This window comes from Xenia sp. Carnegie-2017, unplaced genomic scaffold (genome assembly GCF_021976095.1).
Source record: "Xenia sp. Carnegie-2017 unplaced genomic scaffold, XeniaSp_v1 HiC_scaffold_21, whole genome shotgun sequence".
NCBI classification, from domain to species: domain Eukaryota; kingdom Metazoa; phylum Cnidaria; class Anthozoa; order Malacalcyonacea; family Xeniidae; genus Xenia; species Xenia sp. Carnegie-2017.
Window position 1 is genome coordinate 6702243 of NW_025813484.1, and position 26535 is coordinate 6728777.

Consider the following 26535-nt stretch of genomic DNA (forward strand, 5'->3'; position numbering starts at 1 on the left):
ATTTTAACTGGATGAGATACCCCCTGTTGACGATTGAAAATTTTATTCCGTATATTTATTTATAGTCTTTCTTCTGGGGAGAAGAACAATTTGAGTAATAATAGATCTCGCGTGTTTTCGGTGTTACGCGTGAGTTAGCGTGATGTGGGAGGAGAGTGACATTTAAATTTTTTCCACATCACTTCGCACATCAGAAGATAAAAAATGAGCTCCAAAGATCAACTATTTCTTCGGAAGCTCGAAAGTTGCGAGGACAAGAAAGAAAGAGGGAATTGATTCGAACATATTTGAAAAAAATCCACGAAGAGACGCATAAAAGAATGTAAAATTTGTCCCCAATTTTCCCGTTGGATGTGAATGGCTAAATATGGAAAAGGACAAGGCCTTGTCCATCAAAGGAAACTTGCGTGGAAAAATATGCGTATTGGACTTTTTCACGTATTGTTGTATAAATTGCCTGCATGTTTTGCCTGACTTACATCAGCTTGAATCAAATTACAGCATCGAAGATGGTCTGGTTGTTGTTGGTGTTCATTCAGCCAAGTTTGAAAACGAGAAAGTCTCTACTAATATACTCAACGCTATTTTAAGATATGACATCACACATCCTGTAATAAATGATAACGAAGCTGTTCTTTGGAATGCTATGGAGATAGCGTGTTGGCCAACATTGGTCATAGTTGGACCAAATGGTCAACTTTTGTTGACCCTTGTTGGTGAAGGTCATCATGTGATATTGATGGAGTTTGTTGATGCTGCATTGAAGTGGTTTAAATCAGTTGGTATGGGCTTGCTAAGCAATCATAATTAATTAAATCTCATTTTAAAGGATGTCTCATAATCAAGAAATCATATATTTTTTCGTTTTCTTTGTTCTTGTTTTTCTAGGTGAAATAAAGGATCACTCAATCAACATAAGCCTGGCAAAAAACAGCCTTCCAAAAACAAATCTCTTGTTTCCTGGCAAAATATCATTAAATGAATCCGGAGACCAGTTAGCCATCTCCAACTCAGGTCATCATCAGATCTTGCTGGTGGACGTGGGTGGTAATGTTATGTCAACTGTGGGTAAGGGAATCGCAGGTTTGGTTGATGGGGACTTCAAGGTGGCACAGTTTAACAGTCCACAAGGTGTGGCATGGCATGGCAACCAGATTCTCTATGTGGCCGATACCGAGAACCATGCAATAAGAAAGGTATTATACCCTTGCATTGTTAATTCAACACCTTTCTTTCTAAGTATTTTTGACGTCTTTTCAAAAACTTTTGCCAGATCAATTTAAAAGAAAAAGTAGTGAGCACAGTAGCTGGAATGGGTACTCAAGGCAATGATAAAGTTGGTGGAAAAACTGGCAAAGATCAAGCAATCAGTTCACCATGGGATGTTGTGATTGGCCCTTCCCCAGGTCAGAAGTGGTAATATTTCTCCCTTTGAAAAATTGAAATATTCCTGCTTCATTTGTGTATTTCTGTTGGTGTTGCATGTACTGAGTTACATATATTGTGTCCCTATATTTTTCCTACTTGTGAGAAGTCACATAAAAGCTTGAATAGTTTTCCAAACTTTTGCCATAAACACCTTTTCATCATGAAAAGCATTCTTCATTCAAAGGTGCCTTGGATATTTTACATGACGAAAGTGTCCTGTACATTGCTATGGCTGGAACACATCAAATATGGGGACTGTGTTTGTCCGATACCAAGTGGCTAAAGAGAAGGTATACCTTCAAATATTAATGCAGTAACTACTGGCCAGCCGACCAATGAAACGAACATCGAGCACTGACGCATTAGTGGAATTATTTTAGTGACGAAAAAGCGATGACGTGTCTAAGGTTTTCCGGAAGTGGAGCAGAGGAGAATCGTAACAATAGTTATCCGCACAAAACTGGTTTTGCCCAACCATCGGGTCTAAGTGTCGCCCGTGAAAAGCCATTGGAATGTATTTTCCTGGCTGATAGCGAGAGTAGCAGCGTCAGGTCCGTATCGATTGTCACGGGTGGTTCAAAGGCTCTGGTTGGAGCGGACAGAGATCCAATGGTATCATCATTAATCTTTTTTTAAGGCAGTGATCTGTTCTCTGTTTTTTTTATTGTAAACATCAAAGCCTACGCTATCTAATGGCTTGCAGTGGGCATTACGTGAAGTGCAGTTTGCAAACTTCAGTATAACAGTGAAGGTCGTTGCCATTAGACATCATTTGTTGACCATATCGAATGTACTGAACCATTAAGTCGCGCGTTTAGTTATCTATGTTCAATTCTTTCAGAATCTTTTTGCCTTTGGCGACATTGACGGTAAAGGAGTTGATGCAAAGCTACAACATCCTCTGGCTGTCGCTTGGAATAGTCGAAAAAACGAGCTCTATGTTGCGGATTCTTATAACCACAAAGTAACTATGACATACAATTATCACTAGCTTGCCTCGCAGACTATATATTCAAACAATGTCTCGTGTGTTTACTTATAGATTAAAGTGATTGATCCATTAAAAAAGACTTGTACGACGATGTTAGGTACTGGCCAGGCTGGATGTGTGGATGGTGAAATAAAGGATGCACAATTTAACGAACCAGGCGGTCTGTGTGTCAGCGCAGATGGTAACGTGTTATATATTGCCGATACTAACAGTCACGTTATACGCAAAGTGGATATAAAAGGTGCTAAAGTCAGCACGGTAAGTATTGATATTGTCATAGTCAGTAGTTTGTCATAGTTAGTATTGATAGTCATGGCTTCGGCATTTGGAGTCATACTTTGGAGTTCCTACAAAGAAAACAACGCTCAACGATTGTTGTCAATATCGAATATATTGTGAAGTGCTTTGGTGTTTTTCGATATTCTTTTCATGCAAGCGCTAATCTTGTTTTCAGTTACCCATATTAAGTCTTGTTGCTGCGGACGTGGACGCCTTGGCAGACTCGGCCGACAACATCAAAGATCCACGAGAAAAGTATCGACGACTCGCACCGAAAAATGCGAAGATCATACAATGTAATCCTGTCAAAGTTAATGACAATTCATTAGACGTACAATTTACTTATGGTTTACCAGCCCAGTGTAAGTTAACAGAAGGCGTAAAAAGCAAATGGCAATGTACAGCGTTTAAAGATTCCTTGGAAGGTGCGATTTCAGAAAGTACCTTAGTGATGGCTTTACTCTTAGTTTCACATGTGATAAAATTATTTCAATTTAATGTACCTTTCTATCATTGTCCACACACGTCTTTATAGAAGATGCTCGTGTACTCCACAGCGGAGTTTTGCCCAAAGTTGGTACACCTTCGTCCTTCGTGGCGAAAATGGCCGAAAATTCTGAAACTCAAATCAAAGTAAGTATGAACCTCTTTACTTTGTTCTTCGACGTTAATGTATATGATATATGAAATGAAACCTTACTTATATAATCTTACGTAACATTTTCAGGTTGAGGCAAAGATATACTTCTGTGAACCGGACGGTGCATGTTATATGCAAGGAATTGTATACGTGCTACCTGTAGTGCATCATGGTGAAGGCTCGCTGAAAGATGACGGACCTGTAAAGCTACATTTTGACTGCACTAAACCTTAAAACTCGTGATAGCTGCCAAATAATTTTTCTCTTTTTTGCATTGCGTAATAATTTGACTCTCGACCTACATAAAATAATCACCATGGCATTATCTCAGTATACATTCATTGTGAGTTAGAAGATGCACCATTGTTCAATAGGCTACAACAAAATAACAACTCGTTTTCATTTCAAGTACATTATATTTCCTGATTTAGCTATTATGTACAATCCGTAGCCACATCGCTTCGGCATTTTCCCCGGCGATCTTCGCCACACAATATTATGTCTTCTTCACGGAGGACTATATGCCGGTCATTTTAAACGGATATCTCGCGGAACTGACCGTAACGACAGAAAATTGTTGTCAAACACACACATGTGAATAAGGCAATAAAACGCAGGAGAATGAATTGTGCCTATTGATAATTAACGAGATTTGATCACAACTTATTGGACTGACTTAAGTCAAAAGCATGGACGTGCGGACCGTGGATAGCTCTCTAGCTATCCATAAGCCATGTTCATATTTCAATCGTGCTGAATAGAATTTGCCGTCGCATGTGACATGCGACAATAAAGGGTCACCAAAAAACAACCCACGCATCAAAAAGAATTAAATATATCTATCTGTGTTCTATGATCATGTACAAGCGTAGTTACTCGTTTACAGTCTCTTCTGCAGCGGGGACTTTTCGCGGTGGTTCCCCTGACCACGGTGGCATAACTGGACTGCTATTAATGAGCGGGCTGTTGCGAAATTCTTCTTCGGGAGGAACAATCGAGTCGTAACCGGTATTTTCTAACCTAAAAGAAGAAACACCACGAAAACTATCCTTCATCATCCGCGTTAGCAAATTTTCTTTCATCCTATCTGTATCCTATCAGTGTACTGTCCATCCTCCCTTAACCCAAGTATTCACTCATACTATCAGCTAAATTTATAAACTTACGATGTTAACCTTGTGATAAGTCTTTCATCTTCGTCGCATAATTCCCCACCCATTAACGATGGTTCCCCGACAACCATGACATCTTGTGCGGTAAGGCCAAAATTTCCCACCGTACGGCTGGGCGAGGCATTCTTTTTCTTATTTACAGAAGTGTTTGCCGTTAAGTTGGCATTCGGTGTGGACGAAGTTGGAGTGGATGGTTTCCGTCTGCCTTGCCGGCGTTTTGTCCTCGGAGCAGCGCTACCATCTACACGTATCATCGAAATTTAATCATCAGATTTATTTAAAACTTTGTTATGTTTATTAGTATTTCATAGTTCTTGCAAACCAAAATCGTCGGCAAATACCTCGTTTTGAGGAAGACGTTCTTCGCTTGTTCATATTTATAGTATGCTGTTGAGCTATGAATAGAAAGGAACGAGATTCAATGGTAATAAGAAAGGCCTTAGGGCATTTGGCGTCTAAGAATTAGCACTGTCACCAGTCGAAAGTGTTTAAGGTAAGATAGAACTGAACTGATTTGAAAACCTCTTGCACGAACTGACGCATCAGAAATGTTCTTATATTAAAGAAAAGAAGAGCGCTTGATTACAACACATCTATCAATGCGACATATTTGATTTTCGTCAGCTTACCAAGTGCTCAATACGTATAACTTGTCACATCGTAAATGTCATCAAAAAACGGACCAAGTCCCGTATTCCCCGACTTATGTCAGCACTGTCAATTTAGTAAACGTGGTCGGCAGAATACTAACTATGATACACAATACTCTGCATGATTTGCTCACCTTGCCAAGGTAATTCCTGCTGATGATTCGTTTCAACTGCACCCATTACTATTTAAACATAGACAAAAGATGTCAATAGACAAACCCTCGGAATACATGGTTGAAAGAGAAAAGCCAGATTTGGAAACAAAAGGCGTAGATAAAGTGCTATATAACAGCTTTAACTCTTCAACGACTATACACCATTGTAGAATACCTGGCGAACCCAATCTTCTCCTTCTTTCAAATAGCGTAGATATTAGGCAATCTAAAATTGGCATACGCAGCTTGTTAGATTCGACAATATGTCACTCCTGCCGAACAAAATCACAATGCAAGATAATTTATGTTGATCTAATGCATGTAGGTGCTGGAGTCTTGAATGACAGCAGACATTTCTCTTGCGCTTGTTTCATATTGTAATGCATGTATTTCGAGAGTTCGAACTACATTTCTTGTTCGACCCACCTCGAGGATTCAAGCGGTAGGTCTTCTGTCGCGACATAAGTTCTTGCATGGGCTCAAGTATAAAACAAACCTAGAACAAGCAATGTCCACTTGCATTTAGTAATGTAATAGTATGTGAGGTGATTCCCCTAGAGAGTGGTTAACTTACATTTAATAAAGTATGAGTATGTGACGTCATTCCTCTACAGGTGATGTTCTTGCTTTGTTCCTCAATAATACTACGATCTGCAGTCAAGAGACGTCTTGGTATGTATTCTTCATGATGATGAATGTTAAAATGCCAATTACGTATTCGCATCAAATCGTCAAAGAGTAAAAATTCCAGAAGAAGTCTGCCTTCGGTCACGACCTAAAATTGGACTAAGTAATTGCCACTTGCCTACAGAGAATTTGCATGCTCTCTTTTCCCTCATTTTATGCGGGGCTTCCCCACTTCCCTCCATGAAAGGATTTCACAAACTCCCTGTATGCTGTTGTTCTCCTCAATGTATGCAGGAGCTCCACACGTTCCCTGCATGAATAGGTTCCACACACTCTTTGAACACATGGGCTCCCCTCCTTGTATGCAGGGGTTCCGTTCAGTATCCAGGAAGTTCCCCACCTCCCTCCATGAAGGGGTTCCACACTCTTTCAATACATGGGCTCCCCTCCTTGTATGCAGGGGTTCCGTTCAGTATCCAGGAAGTTCCCCACCTCCCTCCATGAAGAGGTTCCACACACTCTTTGAACATATGGGCTCCCCTCCTTGTATGCGGGGGTTCCGATCTGTATGAAGGAAGTTCCCGACCTCCCTCCATGAAGGGGTTTCACACACTCCCTGTATGCTGGTGTTCCTCACCTTGTATGCAAGAGCTCCACACACTCCCTGTTTGCAGGGGTTCCCCTCTTTGTATACAGGGGTTCTACATGCAATATTATTACGCGTGATCAGTTAGGTAAAGAATTGCTATAATTTTCACCTTAGTACGCAGTCGTTTTAAATACGTGGTTGTCATAATCGTCCTGTCACAATCCAAGATAATTGCACTATTTTGATAGCTTTCTTTTGGTTGAATCAACGTATATGAAAGATCCGTAGCGCCACTTTCAAAGATGCTTCGAAAGTAACGCGGAATAAGTCTTCGGCCAATTGCTACGATGAAGATTGGTCATAGATGAACACTTTGTTAAATTAATGAAGTATGAAACATAAAACAAGGCATGTTTTAACACATATAATGAGAGGCCATTTTGCCCCTTAGGCCCTCCTTTTGGCCCCGAACTGAAACTTAATTGGCTTCCATACACTTCTTGGGCCCTTTTGGCATTTTTTGTCATGGATATTTCAAATTTATTGCAGATAATATATGGCCTGCGAAAAGTGAGAATGCTTGTTTCATAGCACGTCTGTTAACGCAGTTTACATGACGACAGAATATGAAATATATGAACCACTATTTGAAATGTATGAATCACTATTTGAAATGTATGAATCACTATATGAAATGTATGAATCACTATTTGAAATGTATGAATCACTATATGAAATGTATGAATCACTATTTGAAATGTATGAATCACTATTTGAAATGTATGAATCACTATTTGAAATGTATGAATCACTATATGACACATATAAATCACTACATAAAATGTATGAAGTAATATATGAAATGTATGAATCACCAAATGAAATGTATGAATCACCAAATGAAATATATGAATCACTATATGAAATATATGAATCACCAAATGAAATAAATGAATCACCAAATGAAATGTATGAATCACCAAATGAAATATATGAATCACCAAATGAAATATATGAATCACCAAATGAAGTGTATGAATCACCAAATGAAATACATGAATCACAACATGAAATATATGAATCACTAAACGAAATGTATGAATCACCAAATAAAATAAAAATGAACAGACATCTACAACATTGAGCACATACTATATGTTCTTGGTCCATCGTCAAGACAAAAATTTAATGTCATGGTAGCATCGTCCTCAAAAAATTCTGATGTAAATGCATTCCACCAAAGAATGTCAGCCTATAAAAAAGATGATGATTACATAAAACTTATATATCATGCCAAACTAGATGGGATACAATACAAGACTTGTTGCAAATGCATTTATATATGTATATATATATAAACATACAAGTTGAAAATTGGTAATCCAGGCAAAACATACAAGTGTATTGATTTAATTTATTTGTCAAGTGAAATAATGAACAGTGTAAAATCTAAAAAAAAATACATATCAAATAACAATAACAATTAAAGCCATAATAGTAGCAAGCGACTTGCCGAGCAGAAATCGAATTCCTGTGATAAAAATTAATGCCCAACATAAAGTTTTGATTAGAGCCATAGAAATTGACCAAAAAATTGTAAAATTGAATTTATTGTAATGTTTCGTCTTTATTGTAATGTTTCATCCGAGTATGTCTTGAGAATGTCTGAGAATGTCTTGAGTAAAGACGAAACGTTACAATAAATTCAATTTTACAATTTTTCTGGTCTATTTCTATGGCTCTAATCAAAACTTTATGTTGGGCATTAATTTTTATTACATAAAGCCATAATATAAACAAGAAGTTAGAATGGTTTAAAAGCACATGTAATGGCATGTTGTAAACAAAAGCTCGCAATCCTTTTGGCTGACTTTTGTGTCATTGAACCCATACTCTTGGAGGAAACTGTTCGCACATAAGCAACTGACATGAAGAAAAATACTTAAAATAGGCTTGCTAATAGGTATGTAGGTACACCAGAGCAATTAAAGAAAAAAGGCATCTTTATATTTGAACACGAGCTTCTCACTTTGAAATTATGACTTATGAAATGCTTTACATGAAATGAAAAGATTGAATAGAATTCACATAAATAAATGGAAATATTCTTCATAATTCATGTTCCATTTGGATACTTTAAAATGCCTTATTAAATGTGTTACAAAAACATTTCAAAACCTACCTCATTTTTTTCTTGCAGTCGTTTGTTTAGCTCATAAATTCGATACTCTGCATTGGCAAAGCTAGTGTGGCACCTAGGGATAAGCCAGAACATTAGCATTATTCAGATGAGTCATTGAGTCAAGTAAGGATACTAGTTAAATGAAGATATGATCTTCGCACTTTGCTGGACAATTTAAGCAATTGTCTCATGAAATTTTCAGGTTCATGAGACAATTGCTTAAATTATCCAGCAAAGTGCGAAGATCATATCTTCATTTAATTTCAAACACCACACTGCATATAACAATCTTTCATAAGGATACTAGCATGGCTAGAATGGCTTATGGACTTGACAAACTTAGTAAAAGTTTTATTAGAAGCAGGCAACAAGCAATTTCTGCCTGATACATTTAACATCAACATTAGCTGTTTTATGTTGTGCATTAAAATTTTTAGATGTAAATCGATGTACTTTCCAACCATCATATGTAATAGATGGCACTGCTATTTATGCTTTGGCTCCTTTCAAAAATAATGAAACCGGTGAGTGAGATAGGACATAAGCATTGCAATTATAGCATGTGGAAGGAAGTGAGAACTCTAGCATTTTTGGTAGGGCACCTAGGAGTAAGATAAAACAGCATCCATGGCTAGTATGACACCTAGGGGTAATTTAGACATTAGCATTGCTAGTATGACACATAAGGGTAAGTTAAAACACTACACGAATAAACAAAGTGTTTATATTTGTTCCATATCAAGTTTTTCTCGAAAAGGACGATAGAAATTGGCAACAAATAAGATGCAAAGAACGCACTTTTAACATTGAGTATATTTTAGTTGTTATCAAACATCTTTTACAACAGAAAATGCCCTTTATCATAAAAAGCCAAATGGAGAAGGTCATAAAATCGTCGTACTAACTGAAATTTTCAAGAAAACTGGATGCACAATTTCCAAATAAACAAAAAAATCAAAGGCGAGAAAGCTTAATAACTCTGTCCTTACATTGAAATTGCAATAATTTATTGCCGAAACGCTAGCTCAGAACCACGAGACCAAAAACGCGCCGTTTATAAAAATAACGCATCGTTAAACGTATATAGGCACTCGCAAACTTCCTTAATCTTAAGAAGATGTAACTGTATATTGTAAGCGAATATCATTGTTTATACAATTTACATTTTACGTGCAGCAAATGCGGGGCACCGATATTAAACTGCTGTGGGAAATGCTCAATCCCGACGGAATACAAACACATTTATCTCACCCTTGTGAGAAACTGGGACTCGGTAAGGGCACACTTGGCATCCTCTGCTGCTCAATCTTGGCAAACGGGCGTTGAAAATTTCTTCGCGAAATTTTGAATTCGGGCGCTCAACGCGAACGCCAGATCTAGACAAAGAGGGTCAAAGACATTAACATTACATTGGGATTGCCCCGTAAAACGTTATAAACAAGCAGCTTGCCAAATTTTTGGCATGTCTGAGACAAAAATATTTAATGGCTGAAGGTTTTTATTTTTTTCCTTGAAGAGAAAACCGAAAATGCTCAACCTGTCGTAAAATATACAAGTATGTACAATTTGCGAGCAAGTGTTTCTGTTAAGCAATATTTGATCCTCCTGAAATTGATCTTTGCTGAAAATTCCAAGTACTTTTACAATTCATGTTGCGGGATACATACCAGATTTTTTATGTCAGGTAACCAATGTCATTGTTTTTTAATACGAATAAGGAAAAATATCTCTCTTCTTAAAAACATTTTTCTCCTTTTGAGCGTCAGTGGACCGCCATCTTTGTTTAGAAAACGAATAATTCAAACGCGCATTGTTGGGTCTACGGGGCTTAAATCCCGAGACAAGCATCGTAGATACGTGCTCGAACATCCGGTGGCCATTGATCTAGCTAATTTACAAATACCGTGAGCCTCCGAGTGATGAAAGATATTTCACAGAAAATTCAAGAAGTAATCTTCAGCTCTTTGATTTGATGTATTCTGTAATGTAGAGTTTCTACTCCGAGGTTGCCTTAAATGGTAATTTTTGCAATTACAATCTATTCTTGCTAGTGTGTTTATTGAGATGCATTGCACCGGCACAAATCAAAGAGAAATCAACGCGGATCAGATAAACGGCTTTGGATTAATTGTAGTAAAACCGTAATTTTGAAGATGGCGACATTCACAGAACCCGCCACTGTATTCAAATTTCTTTCATGTCTTTGTCTTGTTTTGCTTCGTACACTTTGTTTTCTAAGCCAGACATCAAACTCAACGAAAGCACCGAATTTTGTCGTATTTATAGTGGACGATTTGGGAATAGGTGACATCGGGTGCTTTGGCAATGACACAATAAAGACACCAAACATCGATAATTTAGCGTCGCAAGGAGTTAAGCTTAATCATAATCTTGCACCTGCTTCGTTGTGCACACCAAGCCGTGCTGCTACCCTGACAGGCAGGTATGCAGTTAGATCGGGATTTGCAGCCAATTTGGGAGAAAAACGGGTTTTACTCGATCTAGCCGTTTCGGGAGGCTTACCGCAGAACGAGACGACCATTGCCGAAATCTTAAAGGTGTCTGGTTATCGAACGGGTAAGTCACGTGTTACAATATCACGACAATACGGTCCATATTGTATAATTCTTACAGCACACCTAACAAAAGAAAGTTTATAGTAAACATCATCACTTGGTTCAGATCAAAGAAAGATATACTTACTATTCTGTGTAAGCTACATCACTAAATGGCAGGATGCTTTTCAAGTACCTCCAGGCGTCACATCTTGCAAGACATGTATTTTCGCACGCACTTTGGATAGGTCCAATCAAACGTGCGCATAGTTAACCAGATCACATTCCTTCGCCTCCTTTAGGGCTTATTGGAAAATGGCATCTTGGTTTGAACTGCGAAAAGAATGATGATTCCTGTCACAATCCATTGAATGCAGGTTTTCACGAGTATTATGGACTACCTTTCACAAATGTTCGTGGTCAATGTACAAGACCGGAAGATGGCGCTTTTGAATTAAAAAGAATGGAAAAGAAATCAAGGCAACTCATCTATGCGACTGTCGCTCTGGTAATTGCCATGTGGATTTTACGAATTTTATCGCGTAAAAATTCATTACTTTTGATTCTCATCGTCGCAGGGAGCACGAGATTCATGATGAAGTTTGTTAAGACTAATTTCCCAAAACGCAATTGTGTTTTGATGCGAAACTTTGACGTAGTCGAGCAACCGGTAAAGATGGACAATTTAACTTTGCGATTTACCAGAGAAGCGCAGAGTTTCATCAAACGTTCCAAACGGCAGCCCTTCTTTCTTCTCGTGTCTTACGCCAAAGTACACACTTCTCTTTTTACCATGCCAAGATTTCACGGTAACAATTTGTCATTTAAGAAAAAAACGTCTTTCATTAGTAGTCGCAATTGAAACGACAAGACAATGCCGACAAGAAAAACTTTCTCATTTCATTTAGGCCACAGCGCACACGGTAATTACGGAGACAACGTGGAGGAGATGGACTGGAGTGTAGGTGAAATTGTATCAAGTCTACGGGAAGAAAATCTTCTGGAAGATACCCTGGTCTACTTCACTTCAGACCATGGACCACACTTAGAAGAAACTGTGGATAGTGGGGAGTACTGTGGCGGATGGAGGGGTCTTTATAAGGGAGGTAAGATGACTCCGAAGGTTTAGTTCGTAACAACACAAACGAAAGAAGTTTAAAAACTACAGTTAAAACCATAAACGAAATCCCGAGATGTTGCAGATTGAAAATCAAGCGCCCTTTACCCATCCTGTCAAAAATAATACCAAATCTCCCATTTCAGGAAAAGGGCAAAACTGGGAAGGCGGAATCCGTGTACCGACGGTGGTGATGTGGAAAAGCCATCTTCCGGAAGGCGCTGTGATCAATGAACCCACGAGTACAATGGATATTTTTCGAACAATGAGCAACCTCGCAGATGGAAAGATACCCGAAGACAGACTCGTTGACAGTAAGGACATTCTGCCTTTACTAAAACAAGAAGAAACTATATCGCCACACGAATTTCTCTTCCACTACTGTGGTTCTTCCATTCACGCTGTGAGATACAGACCACGAACTGGCAACAATACATGGAAGACGCATTTCGTTACACCGAACTGGAAGCCGGGAAAACAAGAGTGTAACAGAGAGAAAATTTCATGTGGATGTTTCGGGGATGTTACTCAACATGATCCACCATTGCTCTATGATATCACTAATGATCCCTACGAGAACACGCCACTGGATGCAATGAAACATGGAGATATTGTTGCCAAGATACAAGAGGCGATTGCATCTCATAAAGCGGGAGTGAAAAGAGTGCCGTCACAACTTACTACTTCAAACAATGCATGGAAACCGTCTCTTCAACCGTGCTGTAATTTCCCTTTTTGCGCTTGTTCAGAATGACCACCGTCGGAATACTTCAGGATTTTGTGCAATACACAATGTAGTATTTGATATGCAAAATATATCAAACAATATTGTAAATGATTATTTAATTTAGAAAGTCGGTGATTTAATTCATGGAATCATTAGATTAACACCTACATGAACTGCTTTTCATCAAATTATCTGCATCGATCAACCAATCATGGACAATATTAATGAATAAAGAACTCTCCTAAGATATTTGATGAGTACTCAAAAGCACCTAACGACCACTGACTGTAGTCCAACCATCACTGCCATCCCCATCTGGTTTTCGTTCTCTGTCTCCGCTGTTTGTAGCAGCGCTTCCACCCTTTCGAGCGGCCGACCAAGATCGACCTAAAGAAGTCATCACATGAGACACGAGTTTATTTTCGGATCGAAAACATAGTGAACCATTTAGGGATCTTCAAATACCTTCCGAGCGTCCAGCAGGAGGTGCATCACGTCGCCATGCCCCTGAATCCCTGTCATCCTCTCTGTTCCTCCAACGTCCCCCACCTTCCCTGTCATCTGGCCTGCGGGGGGGACCTCTATCATCTTGATAGCGATCATCACCTCGGGGAGGCGGCCCACGATCATCTCTAGTTGGACCTCTACCACCCCGCCATGGATCTTCTCTAAATCCACCTGTAGTAAAAACCAAAATGTAACAATATAAATTCGACTTTGAAATAAATTCGAAATATTGCTTTGGAAAATCTTGTCTTTTGTTAAAACATAACTTGATTCCCGAGACTTGAATTTTGAATTCACATAATGATTTTTTCACTACATTTTGTCCAAACACATGTACAAACATTCTCACACCTCTAGAAGGTGGCCCGTCACGATCTCGACCCCACGACATTCGATCACGATCCTCGTCTCGTCCACGTGGTCCTCGGTCTTGATCACGACCCCAACCACCACGATCACGTTCCTGATCACGACCCCAAGAACGACCTTGATCGCGCTCTCTTCCCCAGGGGCGACCTGTGTAAATAAGAATTGAGTTATTTGTAACCGAGCAGAAATCTTGCTCTGTTGATTAACAAAGACTGACGCCTGTATTCTAAATCTTTTGGAAATCTGTTTAAACGAGAAACTCATTTATTTTTACAAGATTTTGACTAAATCATTTCAAATCAAACGGATCAGTGGAGTGAAAATACCGTCTTCAAATAATTATGAGGTGAGTTTGAAGCTGCACTCATTGAGTGTGAGAAAAGCTTTTAAAACACAGTTATAAAATAAAAACAATAAAACGCGTGCAGCGATTGATCTATAGCCGTGTTTGCATTAGCCTGTGCAAAGCAAAACACATCTGAGCTCAACCATTGAAATCAATCAAAACAATCAAAGAGAATTTGCAAATCGATCATGATACATTTTACAGGGAAAATTAAAATGTTTGTCTTCTTCGCATTATTTTATTTTATAAAAGAAATAAACGATGTTTTTCGTGTTTGCACTGGCTTATGCAAACCTCGGGGAGACGTTTTTGAGAACTCTCGAGCAAGTGCAACCCTTGACCTTCGGTCTCGGGCTTTCACTGATCTGCTCTCGAGTTCTCCCAAAGGTCTCCTTGGTTTGCATAAGCCTGTGCAAACACAGTAAACATCGTTTATTTCGTAATTGTAAGATATTTTCACAAATAATATTTCACGAAATCACAAACTGTATTACACGAGAAAGAAGCTGACTTCGAGCTGGACTGACATGTTTTTATAGTTGCCTCAAATTTACCAGAAAACGATCCATTGATAGCCCCCAATAGGTTTTATTTCACAAAGAAAGTTTACTTCATATTGTTCTGTTTGGTTGGTGAAGAAACCAATTTTAAATCAATGTTATCTATATGCGTATTCATACCTCCATCACGATCACGATCCATGTCGCGATCACGTGTATATCCACCACCTCGATCACGTTCAGAATCACGCCCCCATCCGCGTTCATCACGACCTCCCCTATCATCACGGCCACTCCATTCATCACGGCCACCCCTATCATCACGGCCACCCCTATCATCACGACCACCTCTATCATCACGACCACCCCTATCATCACGACCACCTCTATCATCACGACCACCCCAACCATCACGACCACCCCTATCATCACGGCCACCTCTGTCATCACGGCCACCCCAACCACCTCTATCATCACGGCCACCCCTATCATCACGACCACCTCGGTCATCACGGCCACCCCAACCATCACGACCACCTCGGTCATCACGACCACCCCTATCTTCACGACCAACTCTTTCCTCTCGGCCCCCAAATCGTCCACCGCCATCTCGTTCGCGTTCGGTCTCGCGACCCCATCCACGCTCACGATCCTCATCTCTACCCCAGCCTCCACGATCCATAGCACGATCTCCATCTCTTCGCCACCGATCGTTACCATCACGTCCCAATTTACGCCACGAACCTTCATCTTAAGAAAAGAAATATTACAATATCAATTATTTTTCTCGCAGATGGCGCAATTCTCCAGCATGGATTGTTTGAATGGTGCACACACAGGCAACCAAATAAAAGTTTGACCAGAAATTACTAAAGGATAAAGTTGGAAATATGGTTTTTCAAGCCAATGAATCTCACCTTCACGTGAAGATCGGGTCAATGAATCTCGCCTTCACGTGAAGATCGGGTCAATGAATCTCACCTTCACGTGAAGATCGGGTCAATGAATCTCACCTTCACGTGAAGATCGGGTCAATGAATCTCACCTTCACGAGAAGATCGCGTCAATGAATCTCACCTTCACGAGAAGATCGCGTCCTTTCTTCACGTTCCTTCAGAGCATCTTCCTCCTTCCTCTTTTCTTTTTCTTCAATCTCTCGTTCTTTTTCTCTTTTCTTTCTTTCAATTTCATCAAGTTTCGCCTTTCTTTCTTTCTCTTCCGCTTCTTTCTTTTCCTTCTCTTCACGAGCAATTCTTTCTTCCTCTTCTTTCTCTAACATGAAGTACATCAAAAAAGCAATGATGTAAAATTCTACGAAAGACACTAGCGGGCAAACAAGACTTTAAGACAACAGGGAAACTAAGGTTAATTTATTTATTTCACCTTAAATTAATTAAGTAAAGATACGAATATTTCTTTATAAACAGTTGCATTTTTACTATTTTTAATTTCCATATAGATGGCTTTGTAACTTTGTAGAAATTTCTTTAAACGGAGATGCTTTTAAACTATTTTTAACTTCTATATAGATGCCTTTGTAACTTAGTACATATTGCTCTACACATAGATACCTTTGAACTATTTTTAGCTTTTATATGTATGGCTTTGTATGATCATTATAACAAGTGTAATTTCAGTATGCTTGATCAAGAATGTCCATTTTAATGTAACATTGATGTTGCGAAGTTTCACGTCTGATACAATTCCGAATTTTGAAAACTTTAATAATACCAAATAACAATAAATCGCACAAATGGCTGCGGACACCACATGGAGTCTCCAAAACAAAAACCACGACTGGGGTTTATTATCATTGGGGTATCCACAAAATTGACATTCGCCATGGCAAAACTAATTCTCGCTGCTCTACGCGTTTAATAAAGTCGCTAAAACTGATGAATGGTATAGAAGTCAATTATGACAAACAACGTATCGTCTAGATTCAAAAACATACTTTTGCGTATACGCTCTTCTTCGGCTTTGCGTCTTTCCTCCTCTTTTTCCTGCAGATATTTCATTTTTCTTTCCCGCATACGATCCAACCGTCTTTTATTCAAGCGTTCCTTTCGTATGGCGTTCAATTCCTCCTCGAATTCTGCATTTTTTAGCTAAAGGAGACATTGAACGAATTATTTTTTGAACGCACTAAGAAAGTGAAGACATCGATATTGTTCTTCATTTCAAATTGAAAAATAAACATTTCACACGAACATTTTTGTTCTTAATGGTGACGTCATTCACATAATATAATTGGGAGATTCGATAGTCAACGAAGTGTTATTTAAGCACTTCTTTAGCAAAACTAGGAAATACAATACGTTACATCGTGAGCCTTTTTTCTGGTTTCTTCCAATTTCTCGAGGAATACATCACGGTCACCCAGGATCCTCAACAGCCTATTCTTCATTTCTACGGCTTTCTCGCGTTCACGTACTGCCGTTTTAATCTAAAATAAATGCCAACTTCGTTTATCAAAATACTGGAGTTCATACCACACAACTTTTGCGTTAACTTGGTTGAAAAACAATCTCGCATTCAAGAGGAAAATCTGGAAAGAACTGGACCGAAATTTATCTGTGAAATAGCTTTAAACATAAAACAATGAGCTGTTCAAAATTCTTCCGTTTCATTTATAAGGGTTCGTGCAGTACTAGAAACTTGTTAAGAACAATCAACAATCAAAATTTCAAAGACAATTCACAACGTAAGTTTACTTAAGATATTACGCTGCGGTTCGTGAAAATTTTTAAGAGTCAAATTTAAGGGACAGTTATTGCACCTTTAATGTCAGTTTAGAGTAGATAGAGAATCGGATCTCTTACACCCCAGAAAGAATAATTCTAAAATGGTATTACGTACTGTAGACGATTAATAAAACCGTAGTAGAGGCTAGGTAATTGTACAGTAAGACTAAGTAAAGGTAGAACTTCTCATTTCAAAGGGAATTACATATTTTTTACTAACGCCACTTGCAATTGAGTATTACCAAGTGCGTTTTCATTGAAACATTAAAATAGAAATAAATTACTAAATAAATCAACGACAGACAAACAACAAAAATTTCTCATAAAGCTAATAACACTTTCATCACGCAAGGTTCGATGGTTTTACAAATTTAGCATCTCAAAACATGCATCGTGATGCCAAGAAATTACGGAGTTAATTTCTTTTCGATTCCGTACGTTTAATGAACGCTATGCAAGCATTTTCATCAATTTTGATTTTTAAAGATTTTTCAAATGCCCTTAAAATTAACCTTTGACTGTAAAAACAAAGAACTTTCGAAAGGCTTCAAAGCACCCACACCAATACTGTTTCATTCCAGAAAGCATTGCAACGTATATTGGTAAAGCTCGTGAGTATTGAGCTTGAAAATAACAACCTTTTCATCCTGTTCTTCATCCCAGAATTTTTCATCAGCTACAACGAACTCTTCATACTGCTTCGTCAACAACGGTATCTCCTCGAGCCTCTTTGCTCGTTCAAAGTGATCGACCCTTTTCTCTTGAAGCTTTAGTTTATTTTGCATATCGCGTTTCTCTCTGTCCAACTGTTCCACCTGACGAGCCATTATGTCGTCTGCGTCCATTTCTTCGATTTCCTGACATATAAATAATGGAAGAAATAAACGACCGAAAAATAAATATAGCGAACAACAAATCTCCAAAAGGAACTAATGTTGAAGGTTGAAGTTTGTGCATACGAGAGGAATGAAAATCATCTTGCAAGAGTTAGAGATTTCACACAAGCAATCTGCTTGCTGCATGGACGCATTTTCTGCGGGGGGTACGCCTTCAACTACCAGATTTTACCACAATTAAATAAATTTTTCACAAGTCTAAGAAACATTTAACCACGACCACCCCCTCCCCCAAAATCTTTAGGGAAACAATGAGTAGTACAGTTGAACTGAGTTAATTTGGGCAATGTTTCAACCCTCTACAAAACCTTTGGCGCCGGCTACACCCTAACATCTTAACACCCTGTCTTACGTCACTTCATTACAAGCACTTCATTCTTCAAGGTCCAGCCCCAGACAGTAGTTTCGAACTATACCTGCTCGGTAAGATTTTTCAAAGCTCTGGCGCCAACGGTGGTTTTCTTTAAAGCGGCAATCTTTTCCAACGCCTGCTTCTTTTCGATTTCTTGCAACTCTCGTTGTTTTCGTTTCTCCTCGCGCATAGACGCTTCCTCTTCGAGACGTTTACGTTCGGCAGCCTTCGCCTTGTCTCGTTGCTTATCGCGTTCGGCCTGTTCCTCTTTCTCCTAAATAGCCAAAGAGAAAATAAGAGCATAAAATTGTGAGATTTTTGTCATTTGTGTGAAAATAGGTAAAGTTTTAGAGCCTAAATGATGTATTCATGCTAATAATGGAAAGAGCCGAGTGAGTGGGGCGAGAGTACCTAAGCTAAAAATCTCCCACCCATAGTCGAGGGGTAACAGAAATGTCATTAACACAAGAGCATCCTGTCTACAAATCATGGCTTTGGCGTTCACAAAGATTACCTTTTTGATGCTCAAATTCTCCAAGTGTTCTTTCCTTTTTTCGATCATTGTCTTTCTCTTCAACATTTCCTGATGCTCTCGTTTTGAAGTTTGTTCGTACGCAGCCAAAGCACTTTCCAACATTTTTGAGCGCTCCATCTACATAAAGACATGAAGGAATACATACCAATATCGCGGACAATGAAGACAGGCACAAAAACAGACACAGAAACTATCCACGAAGTAAACAGGGGGGTGGAAAATGTATCGGACGGTGGGATCATTGATTGGTGCCAAAATATATATATTAGGGTCTCAGACATGGAAGGAGAGAGTTTTTCTCAGCTTCCAAAAAATATATTACTGTACGTACAATATTTCAAGTTAGCCGAGCTTTGGTCAAAAATTAGAAATCATTACGAGCAATCTTAGATACAAACTGCAGACATGGAAGGAGAGAGTTTTTCTCAGCTTCCAAAAAATATATTACTGTACGTACAATACTTCAAGTTAGCCGAGCTTTGGTTAAAATTAGAAATCCTTACGAGCAATCTTAGATACATACTGCAGGTGACAAATGTACGTATAGAGAAAAATTCACTTATGCCATCCTGGTTTGATTCATGTTTCAAATGATTAGTGATTGATCAGTTTTAGATGCTTTGGTCAACTAAACATCAACATTTAATCAGCTCATTCACTCAACAACCAATTTGACATTCGTTGATTCATCATTTTCACTCCACTGTATTGTAAGTTTCTTAAGAAAACGGCAAAAAAATTTTTTCTTTCTCTTTGCGGAAAAAGAAATATTTTCTCCACCCTAAAAAGTGATTGCACGCTTTTTTGCGAGTTCAAAATGTACACGAGTTACATGCCGTCGATACGATAAACGTGTTGTGCAGCAACTTACCAAAATCTCTGGAGGTTGGAGGATCTCTATGGCTTTGTGGAGTGCTTGAGACATGTAAATCAGTTGACTTCGTATTTTTTCCGACGAGAGCGACTGAAGGAAAAAATGATTTGGAAATATTCAAGAATAGCTACATCCATTGGATTCGTCGATTATAGACAAAAAAAGGGGTTTCCAATCTATCGAAAGATTTGCACGTGGAAAAAGAACGCTCCACTGTGCTTGCTCACATGCGTGAAATGTGGTTGGCACGTGTTCACGTTGGTACCGACTTCGTGGAAAAGAATTTTACCTGAAAACACGGACCTTCCATGACTTCCTCTTTCTGATCGACGCTGAGATCTGATCGAAAACTGACAGCGTCCGAGCGATGATCGATGAGAACCTGGAAACCATTCAAAGCGATTCAATTATTTTGATGAAAACATACGCACCCACAGGTGGTACACAGTGCGTTTGCTGATTTCGATGCTCGGGAAAATAAAAACATCACTCACTTGTAGATTGTTGCGTTTGGCAGCCTCTACGATCACTTTTTCCAAGTCGAAACCGTCAGTGAATGCTGCAAGATTTCGTAACTTCGGAATGGAAATGGTTTGGTAAACTTGAGACACCTACGTGGTAGACGATGTGGAAATAACATTTTTAAAAGATAGTTAAAGCTGTCGCCACGGTGAAACTAAAATAAACTGATCAGCACTCAAGAAAAGGTAAATAAATGTTTGTAAATGTGGATCATCCAGGCCGGCAGAATCCTGAGAAGTTGATCGCGTTGATGTTGACGGACGTTTCGACAAAATTAGCGGTAGTCATCTTCAGCCACTTTGTCTTTGAAAATGACTACCGCTAAGGTTGTCTAACGTCAGTCAACTTCAACTTCAACAACAACAGTCCTTCTCAGGACTGCAATAGCCTCGACGATCTACACCTACAGATATGTAACGACATTTCCAGGTTCAATCCATTCACATGAAACGATTAATAGCTATCGAATAAAGTGGGCAATTGAACGATTGGTATAAAAATACTACAACGTACTAATGAGCAAAGCTGTGAAATATAAACTCTCAAGATTGGGGCGAGGGGAGATTGCTGTAATTAAAGACAACTAGCCTATAATATGAGGTTTTGCATCAGTCTATGGGTGATGTTTTTTTTCATATCACGTACAATCATATATTTTTTAACATCATTTGCAAAACCAACTCAGCACAACCTATTTACAAACAAACTCCGCACAAAAGAAAGTTCCCCTCTGGATAATTTATTGTAAGTGCTAAATTAACGAATTCCAGGTAGCCTCTGAAAGGCCATTTGCGATTGCTCTGTTTTTATACGATAATCTGGGCATTCATCAAGAACACGATGACGATTACCAACAAATAATGTTGCTGCATAATTGGTGCAAACCGATAATACAACATTTTAATGCTAATGGTATTTTTAAATTTCGGATATTTTAAAAAGACCGAGAAAGAGACTATCGCAGTTAGCAAATCACGATGAGTGCTTAATTATCTGGGGCCTGGGGCTAGTTGCACAACGCCTAGATAGCGTTATCAATTGGATAGCAGAAATTTTCATATTAGTATAAAAGGTGTCGGTATTGGTCTTACGACAAAGAAATTTCGTAATCTTCGAAACAATATTTTATTTCAATGATTGCTCAGTTCGAATCTTCTATTTTTTGCTTTTTAAAATGTTTTATAAAAGTTTTAAAAATTTCTATCCAAGTTTCCTGCAACCAGTCCCTACGATTCACTCACGCATAGTTTATAACAATACACCTCGGGGGGGATCTTTTTTCATGTTCAAATGCTTTACTTTAATGACCTCGGGGAGGGGATATTTTTTCATGTTCAAATGCTATACTTTAATGACCTCGGGGGTGTGTGTCCTTTTTAACGTTCAGTTGCTGTACGTACTTTAATGAAACAGCAAACCTGATTAAGAAGTTTCACGACAGCAAGATCTTGAAGCGGTTTAACGTATGTATTCAAGTCCTCGATTTCCTTCAAAATGTCCGTCACACTTTCCACATTTTTGCAGAGATTCAGCGGGTCGAAATCTTGTTCAAGCCATTTGTACAAGTTCTTGATCTCGGGCATAACAAAATCTTTGACGTTCAATTTAATCTGGAAACAACGTATGGATACAACAGAACGCCGTTATAGTACACAAGGTGTATTAAAATCTGCTCATCTTTGAATTTGGCCGACGTTTAAAAATTGCATGATTTGCGAATGACTAGAGATACGTATTATCTCGAGTGGAGGGTCGGGGGATTGGTCGGGAGGCATGGTTCGAACGACACTTTTTGCTTTCAAAATTTTTCTTTTGTTGGCATGCATATACGTAATTCTCGTAATGACTATAATATCCAAGGACGCTACAGAAGTTCAACAAACCTTTGCATTTTGACTTATAATTCAAACCAACATCAAACATGTTTTTGATGATTGGAAATCTTATACAATAACTATCACTCTCTCATATTTAGCAGTTGTATGAACCTTTAACTGCATCCTTGAATGTAATAGTTTGTTTTAAGAGGTGTTTAAGAAGTGTTTGGTGTAGGCACATAAAGCAACTTTTCTAAAGCGTCAAAAAAACTTGTAATGTTCCAAATGAAATATTTTACGCAAAAAACACCGTATCATTGACAAGTACTTACAAGATCGTTGACAAGTTTCTTTCGCGTTGGAACCGTTTGCAACCCTAGCAGTGTAGCCAGACGCCTCGATTTCTCTCGGGCAACTTCATCGAACATTAAATATTTATCCGATTCCGTCTGTGGGGGTGGTAACGGAATGGACAACACGGCCACCAAAAGTCGGGACGCCATTCTGTGGGAAAAACAAACTTATAAAGATCAATGAAAAAAACATTTTGTAGCAAACGCACACGAGCATTTCTTAAACAATGCTTTTCACACGCAAATGGAAACTGTTGCAGGCAATGCAAAGCAAGCTTGACATTTATAACTCGTCCAAACTATAAATACAGCTACCATTATATGGCGTAAAATGCCCTATCCACCACGAGTAGCCTTAACTAAGCAGTCTTGAATACTAAATTACATAAGTTTATAGAGGTCCAATTGGTGGGGCTCTTGTCAAGTTATACAGATGCAACAACAAAATGGGTTAACATAACCTACACAACCCGCCACACGGATTCACAATGGGGCTTCCAGGAATGGGCGAGAAAACGTTGTTCACCTTTTTTTGATTCCTCGGTCAGTAGAAAATAAATACTTTTCAAAAATCATTTAATCATACTTCTGAATTTCTTCTGCTGTAATGGTCTTTTTCTGTTCACGACAGAGAACGAACAATCGTTGCAACGCAGCAGCATGATAAAGGTAATTACGAGATTTCCAGAAAACCAACGCAGTTTTTTGATAATAATTCGCAAGCAGTTGCGGTTTTGGAGTCTTCTTTGCTAACTGCATCAGATTATAAATATCTTCGACAGCTTTGAAGGCTTCCTACATGTGATAAACGATGCAAGGTTCAACTTTGTTCAAACGAAAAGAATGATTGAGAAACGTGCACGTTAAACATTAAATGAAAATCTTTAACCCCACCTGCCATAGTTCCATGGAAATGGCACTATCCAATTGAGAGAGCCTGGTCTCGAGATGCATTTGAATGCTATCTGTGTTGTTCAGATCAATAGCATTATTCTGACCTTGATGGCGTATGATTAAGGTGAGATGGTTTCGCAGCTATAGTAAAGTTTTTACAATGCATTTAGAATTTATAATTGAAAATTTAAGCTCTGTATTGAGAGAGATTCTGGGGAAGGGCTGGAGATGAGGTAAAACCTCAGTCAAATATTAGCTTTCACCTACGTAAGGGCTTTTGAAAATTTTTACATCTCCACCCAAAAAAATTAACCTGGCCTTTCAAGCAATGATGGACAATCATAGTCCCCACAAAAGAAAAAAACTTATGGAACCACTAAGTAAAAAATATAAAAATCCACAAATAAACTTACGTTGAACAAAACTGAAGTAACAAACAAAAATTTTCACGACATGCTTTGTGAGAAGACTTGACTAATTGAATTAAAATATCAGTTGAAATACATTTGTAACTACAACCAGTAGCGATAGCCAGCCAGCAGATTTTCCCCCACTGTGTAAATTCTGAAAGATTACCATTGTTTACTTCTTCAGAAATCTATAGCTTACACAGTAAGTGAACATAAAAATATTTGCATAGCAAAAGTAAAAAGTCTGACCGGCTAGGCTACTGACTACAACCCAAGTGATTGCACCAAAAAATAAGCGGAGGAGGGGAGGGAGAAATTATGACAGACAACCAAATATCCATAAAGATGGAAAGGAAAACCTACGTTGTCACAAAGTTTTCGGAATTCAGTTCTCCTTGTGTACTTAAGGCAAAACTTGAAGGCTGTAAAACAGAATAAAAGAGTCCGAAATGAACTACTTTGTTTGCAAAGAAGAAAAGTATCAACACAAAAACAATAAAAACTCAACCATTTGACAACTTTCTAGCATTTGCAATAACATAGACGTACCTTGTTGTGCGACTTCATGGTACAGTTTTTCAACCCGAGCATTGTTGCGCAACAATTCCAGTACATTACGATAAGCTTCCCACAAAAACTTCACCCATGGTGTGACCATTAACCTATCAACACGATCTTGACTAACCTCACCACTGACATAACTCAACAAGATGCTTTCAGGGGTATGAATTTGTTCAAGATCCTCGACATCAACTTTCTCACGAGACTCTTTTTGAGCCATCTCTGCTTTTTCTTCGCTCAGCTTTAGAAAATAGCGGACTACCTCTTCGAGAGATGCAACATTTACTTGTTGAGATATGATCTTGTATTGGTATAGGCCTTCTTTGGCCTCATGGCTTTGCCGGAGGTGAACGCAAAGTTCAACATATTTGAACAGGATTTGTTCGTGGATTTTTTGCAAGGTGCGATGCTTCTTGCTCTTGATAACATCACGAAGTGCCGCAAGAGCTTCTTCTTTTTTATCAACCTCAATAAATTCTGTAGAAAGTCACATGGAGTAAATTCGAAAATATTTCAACACAGTTTATCATTAAAAGGCTCTTCTCACACACAATTGGGAGCTGTTGCAGCCATTGTATAGCTAAATGGACCTTCTACAGAGCAGGGTATGAAACTTGAATTTTTGTAGGATCCGAACTAACACCTAGGTTTTAGAATTTGGTATCCCTCCCGATACTCTAGTATCCCAAATATTAATACATAATTTGTTGGCTTTTCTTATCCCCGATTAAGATACAACATAAGTCTCATCAGTTTATAAAAGTTTCCTTCAGAGTCCTATGAAGCAATTTGCACTTTGCAATTTATAGTTAACTCACATTCTGTTCAACTATTAAACTTCAATCCTGTATCAGTTTATTATGAATACTTACTAGACATGTGTTTTAGCACTATTTAACAAATCAAAATAAGAGACAAGTAAAAGCATAAATTGCTGTCCCCTTTTGAGAAAAATCTGGTATTCCATCAATATGTAGGTAAAATAAACTTGGTATTCACTATCCTAAGGATATCGAATTGTCAATCACAATTGTCCTTATAGAGACTGGTAGTCCAGTTCATTATTCGGGATTCATTCATTTAGCATTTACAAAGATTAAAACAGTGGGAAAGCTGTCTTTTTGTACGGAGTTTAAATTACCATACAGTAGTGTCAAATATAGGTGGCTTCAAGGCAAGGCATTCAAATCAAAATCTAAAATGTCTGAACCCAAACAAGCTCACAGGTAAGAACTAATTGCAACAGTGATGACGACGTATGGTAAATTTTACAATCATGGAATGAAATAGCTCCAAGGACAAAACAACACTATAGTCCACATATACATCAATCATGATGAAAACAAACACACCAAACACAATTATTGCACAAGAAGATCATTAAACCTGCTGCCTTTACACTTTCTATAAGTGATTGTACAGTGTACACCAACCAATAATGAACAACTTATAAACAATAAAACAAAGCGAAATGGCCAGTAATTACAAAAACAAACATACCGTTCGCTCGCTTCAGAGCATTCTCTGGTTTAAGAAAGTACGCTGGCATACTGAAATTTCGACTATCTTTGAAGAATTAGAAAATTTCCAGCCATGTGCGTCTTCTATTTTTCTTGGTTTGCGATTTTTGATGAATCAACATGACTCAAGCTCATAAGGCATGTTGGGATACATATATAAGCAGACACTGATCTTCATACATTAACTGTGTGCATGAAGAAACTCAAAAAAGAAACTTGAAAA

At 38.4% G+C, this 26535-nt stretch overlaps 4 protein-coding genes and 1 long non-coding RNA gene across 6 annotated transcripts; 2 read left to right on the top strand and 3 right to left on the bottom strand.

The window, feature by feature from the left end:
• Window positions 1-133: 133 nt before the first annotated feature.
• On the top strand, window positions 134-3749 carry LOC124443597 (NHL repeat-containing protein 2-like). Its single transcript, XM_046994074.1, has 10 exons — window positions 134-782; window positions 889-1196; window positions 1274-1406; window positions 1613-1718; window positions 1809-2040; window positions 2270-2392; window positions 2471-2677; window positions 2874-3123; window positions 3234-3331; window positions 3426-3749. The coding sequence occupies exons 1-10, from the start codon at window positions 368-370 to the stop codon at window positions 3570-3572; spliced, it is 2019 nt and encodes a 672-aa protein (XP_046850030.1). The 5' UTR covers window positions 134-367; the 3' UTR covers window positions 3573-3749.
• On the bottom strand, window positions 2792-3284 carry LOC124443600. The gene is made up of 2 exons (XR_006947684.1): window positions 3202-3284; window positions 2792-3000 (listed from the first exon to the last, which is right to left on the bottom strand). It is a non-coding gene; the product is annotated as an uncharacterized LOC124443600 (long non-coding RNA).
• On the bottom strand, window positions 3735-10663 carry LOC124443599 (LIM domain-binding protein 2-like). Of its 2 annotated transcripts, none has more exons than XM_046994077.1 (12): window positions 10381-10663; window positions 9965-10089; window positions 8714-8786; window positions 7684-7783; window positions 6701-6873; window positions 5890-6090; window positions 5742-5811; window positions 5491-5541; window positions 5295-5342; window positions 4852-4905; window positions 4514-4751; window positions 3735-4358 (listed from the first exon to the last, which is right to left on the bottom strand). In XM_046994077.1, the coding sequence occupies exons 2-12, from the start codon at window positions 10003-10005 to the stop codon at window positions 4211-4213; spliced, it is 1197 nt and encodes a 398-aa protein (XP_046850033.1). In that variant the 5' UTR covers window positions 10006-10089; window positions 10381-10663; the 3' UTR covers window positions 3735-4210. The 2 variants fall into 2 exon arrangements, with proteins under 2 accessions (XP_046850033.1, XP_046850032.1); XM_046994076.1 differs by having other exon boundaries at window positions 4505-4751.
• Window positions 10650-13861, top strand: LOC124443598 (arylsulfatase L-like). Its single transcript, XM_046994075.1, has 4 exons — window positions 10650-11290; window positions 11571-12077; window positions 12177-12374; window positions 12532-13861. The coding sequence occupies exons 1-4, from the start codon at window positions 10867-10869 to the stop codon at window positions 13137-13139; spliced, it is 1737 nt and encodes a 578-aa protein (XP_046850031.1). The 5' UTR covers window positions 10650-10866; the 3' UTR covers window positions 13140-13861.
• LOC124443596 (eukaryotic translation initiation factor 3 subunit A-like) lies at window positions 13212-26452 on the bottom strand. The gene is made up of 20 exons (XM_046994072.1): window positions 26293-26452; window positions 24781-25269; window positions 24595-24653; window positions 23822-23962; window positions 23514-23722; window positions 22907-23078; window positions 22176-22367; window positions 20730-20846; window positions 20525-20617; window positions 20233-20325; window positions 19341-19478; window positions 18891-19100; window positions 18217-18435; window positions 17158-17280; window positions 16789-16942; window positions 15912-16106; window positions 15015-15584; window positions 13971-14135; window positions 13578-13790; window positions 13212-13499 (listed from the first exon to the last, which is right to left on the bottom strand). The coding sequence occupies exons 1-20, from the start codon at window positions 26339-26341 to the stop codon at window positions 13384-13386; spliced, it is 3717 nt and encodes a 1238-aa protein (XP_046850028.1). The 5' UTR covers window positions 26342-26452; the 3' UTR covers window positions 13212-13383.
• Between the last annotated feature and the right edge of the window lie 83 nt (window positions 26453-26535).

Coding starts and splice junctions, on each gene's coding strand:
- LOC124443597 (XM_046994074.1), top strand. CDS start 368: ATGGAAAAGGACAAGGCCTTGTCCATCAAAGGAAACTTGCGTGGAAAA. Junction 1,407..1,612: donor TGTGATTGGCCCTTCCCCAG/GTCAGAAGTGGT, acceptor CTTCATTCAAAG/GTGCCTTGGATATTTTACAT. Junction 2,393..2,470: donor CGGATTCTTATAACCACAAA/GTAACTATGACA, acceptor GTTTACTTATAG/ATTAAAGTGATTGATCCATT.
- LOC124443599 (XM_046994076.1), bottom strand. CDS start 10,005: ATGCCAAGTGTGCCCTTACCGAGTCCCAGTTTCTCACAAGG. Junction 8,787..9,964: donor AGTCCCAGTTTCTCACAAGG/GTGAGATAAATG, acceptor GCTTATCCCTAG/GTGCCACACTAGCTTTGCCA. Junction 5,812..5,889: donor ATACTCATACTTTATTAAAT/GTAAGTTAACCA, acceptor TGCTTGTTCTAG/GTTTGTTTTATACTTGAGCC.
- LOC124443598 (XM_046994075.1), top strand. CDS start 10,867: ATGGCGACATTCACAGAACCCGCCACTGTATTCAAATTTCTTTCATGT. Junction 11,291..11,570: donor GGTGTCTGGTTATCGAACGG/GTAAGTCACGTG, acceptor CGCCTCCTTTAG/GGCTTATTGGAAAATGGCAT. Junction 12,078..12,176: donor TACCATGCCAAGATTTCACG/GTAACAATTTGT, acceptor CATTTCATTTAG/GCCACAGCGCACACGGTAAT.
- LOC124443596 (XM_046994072.1), bottom strand. CDS start 26,341: ATGCCAGCGTACTTTCTTAAACCAGAGAATGCTCTGAAGCGAGCGAAC. Junction 20,326..20,524: donor TGGAAGGTCCGTGTTTTCAG/GTAAAATTCTTT, acceptor TTTTTCCTTCAG/TCGCTCTCGTCGGAAAAAAT. Junction 13,791..13,970: donor TGACGGGCCACCTTCTAGAG/GTGTGAGAATGT, acceptor TTTTTACTACAG/GTGGATTTAGAGAAGATCCA.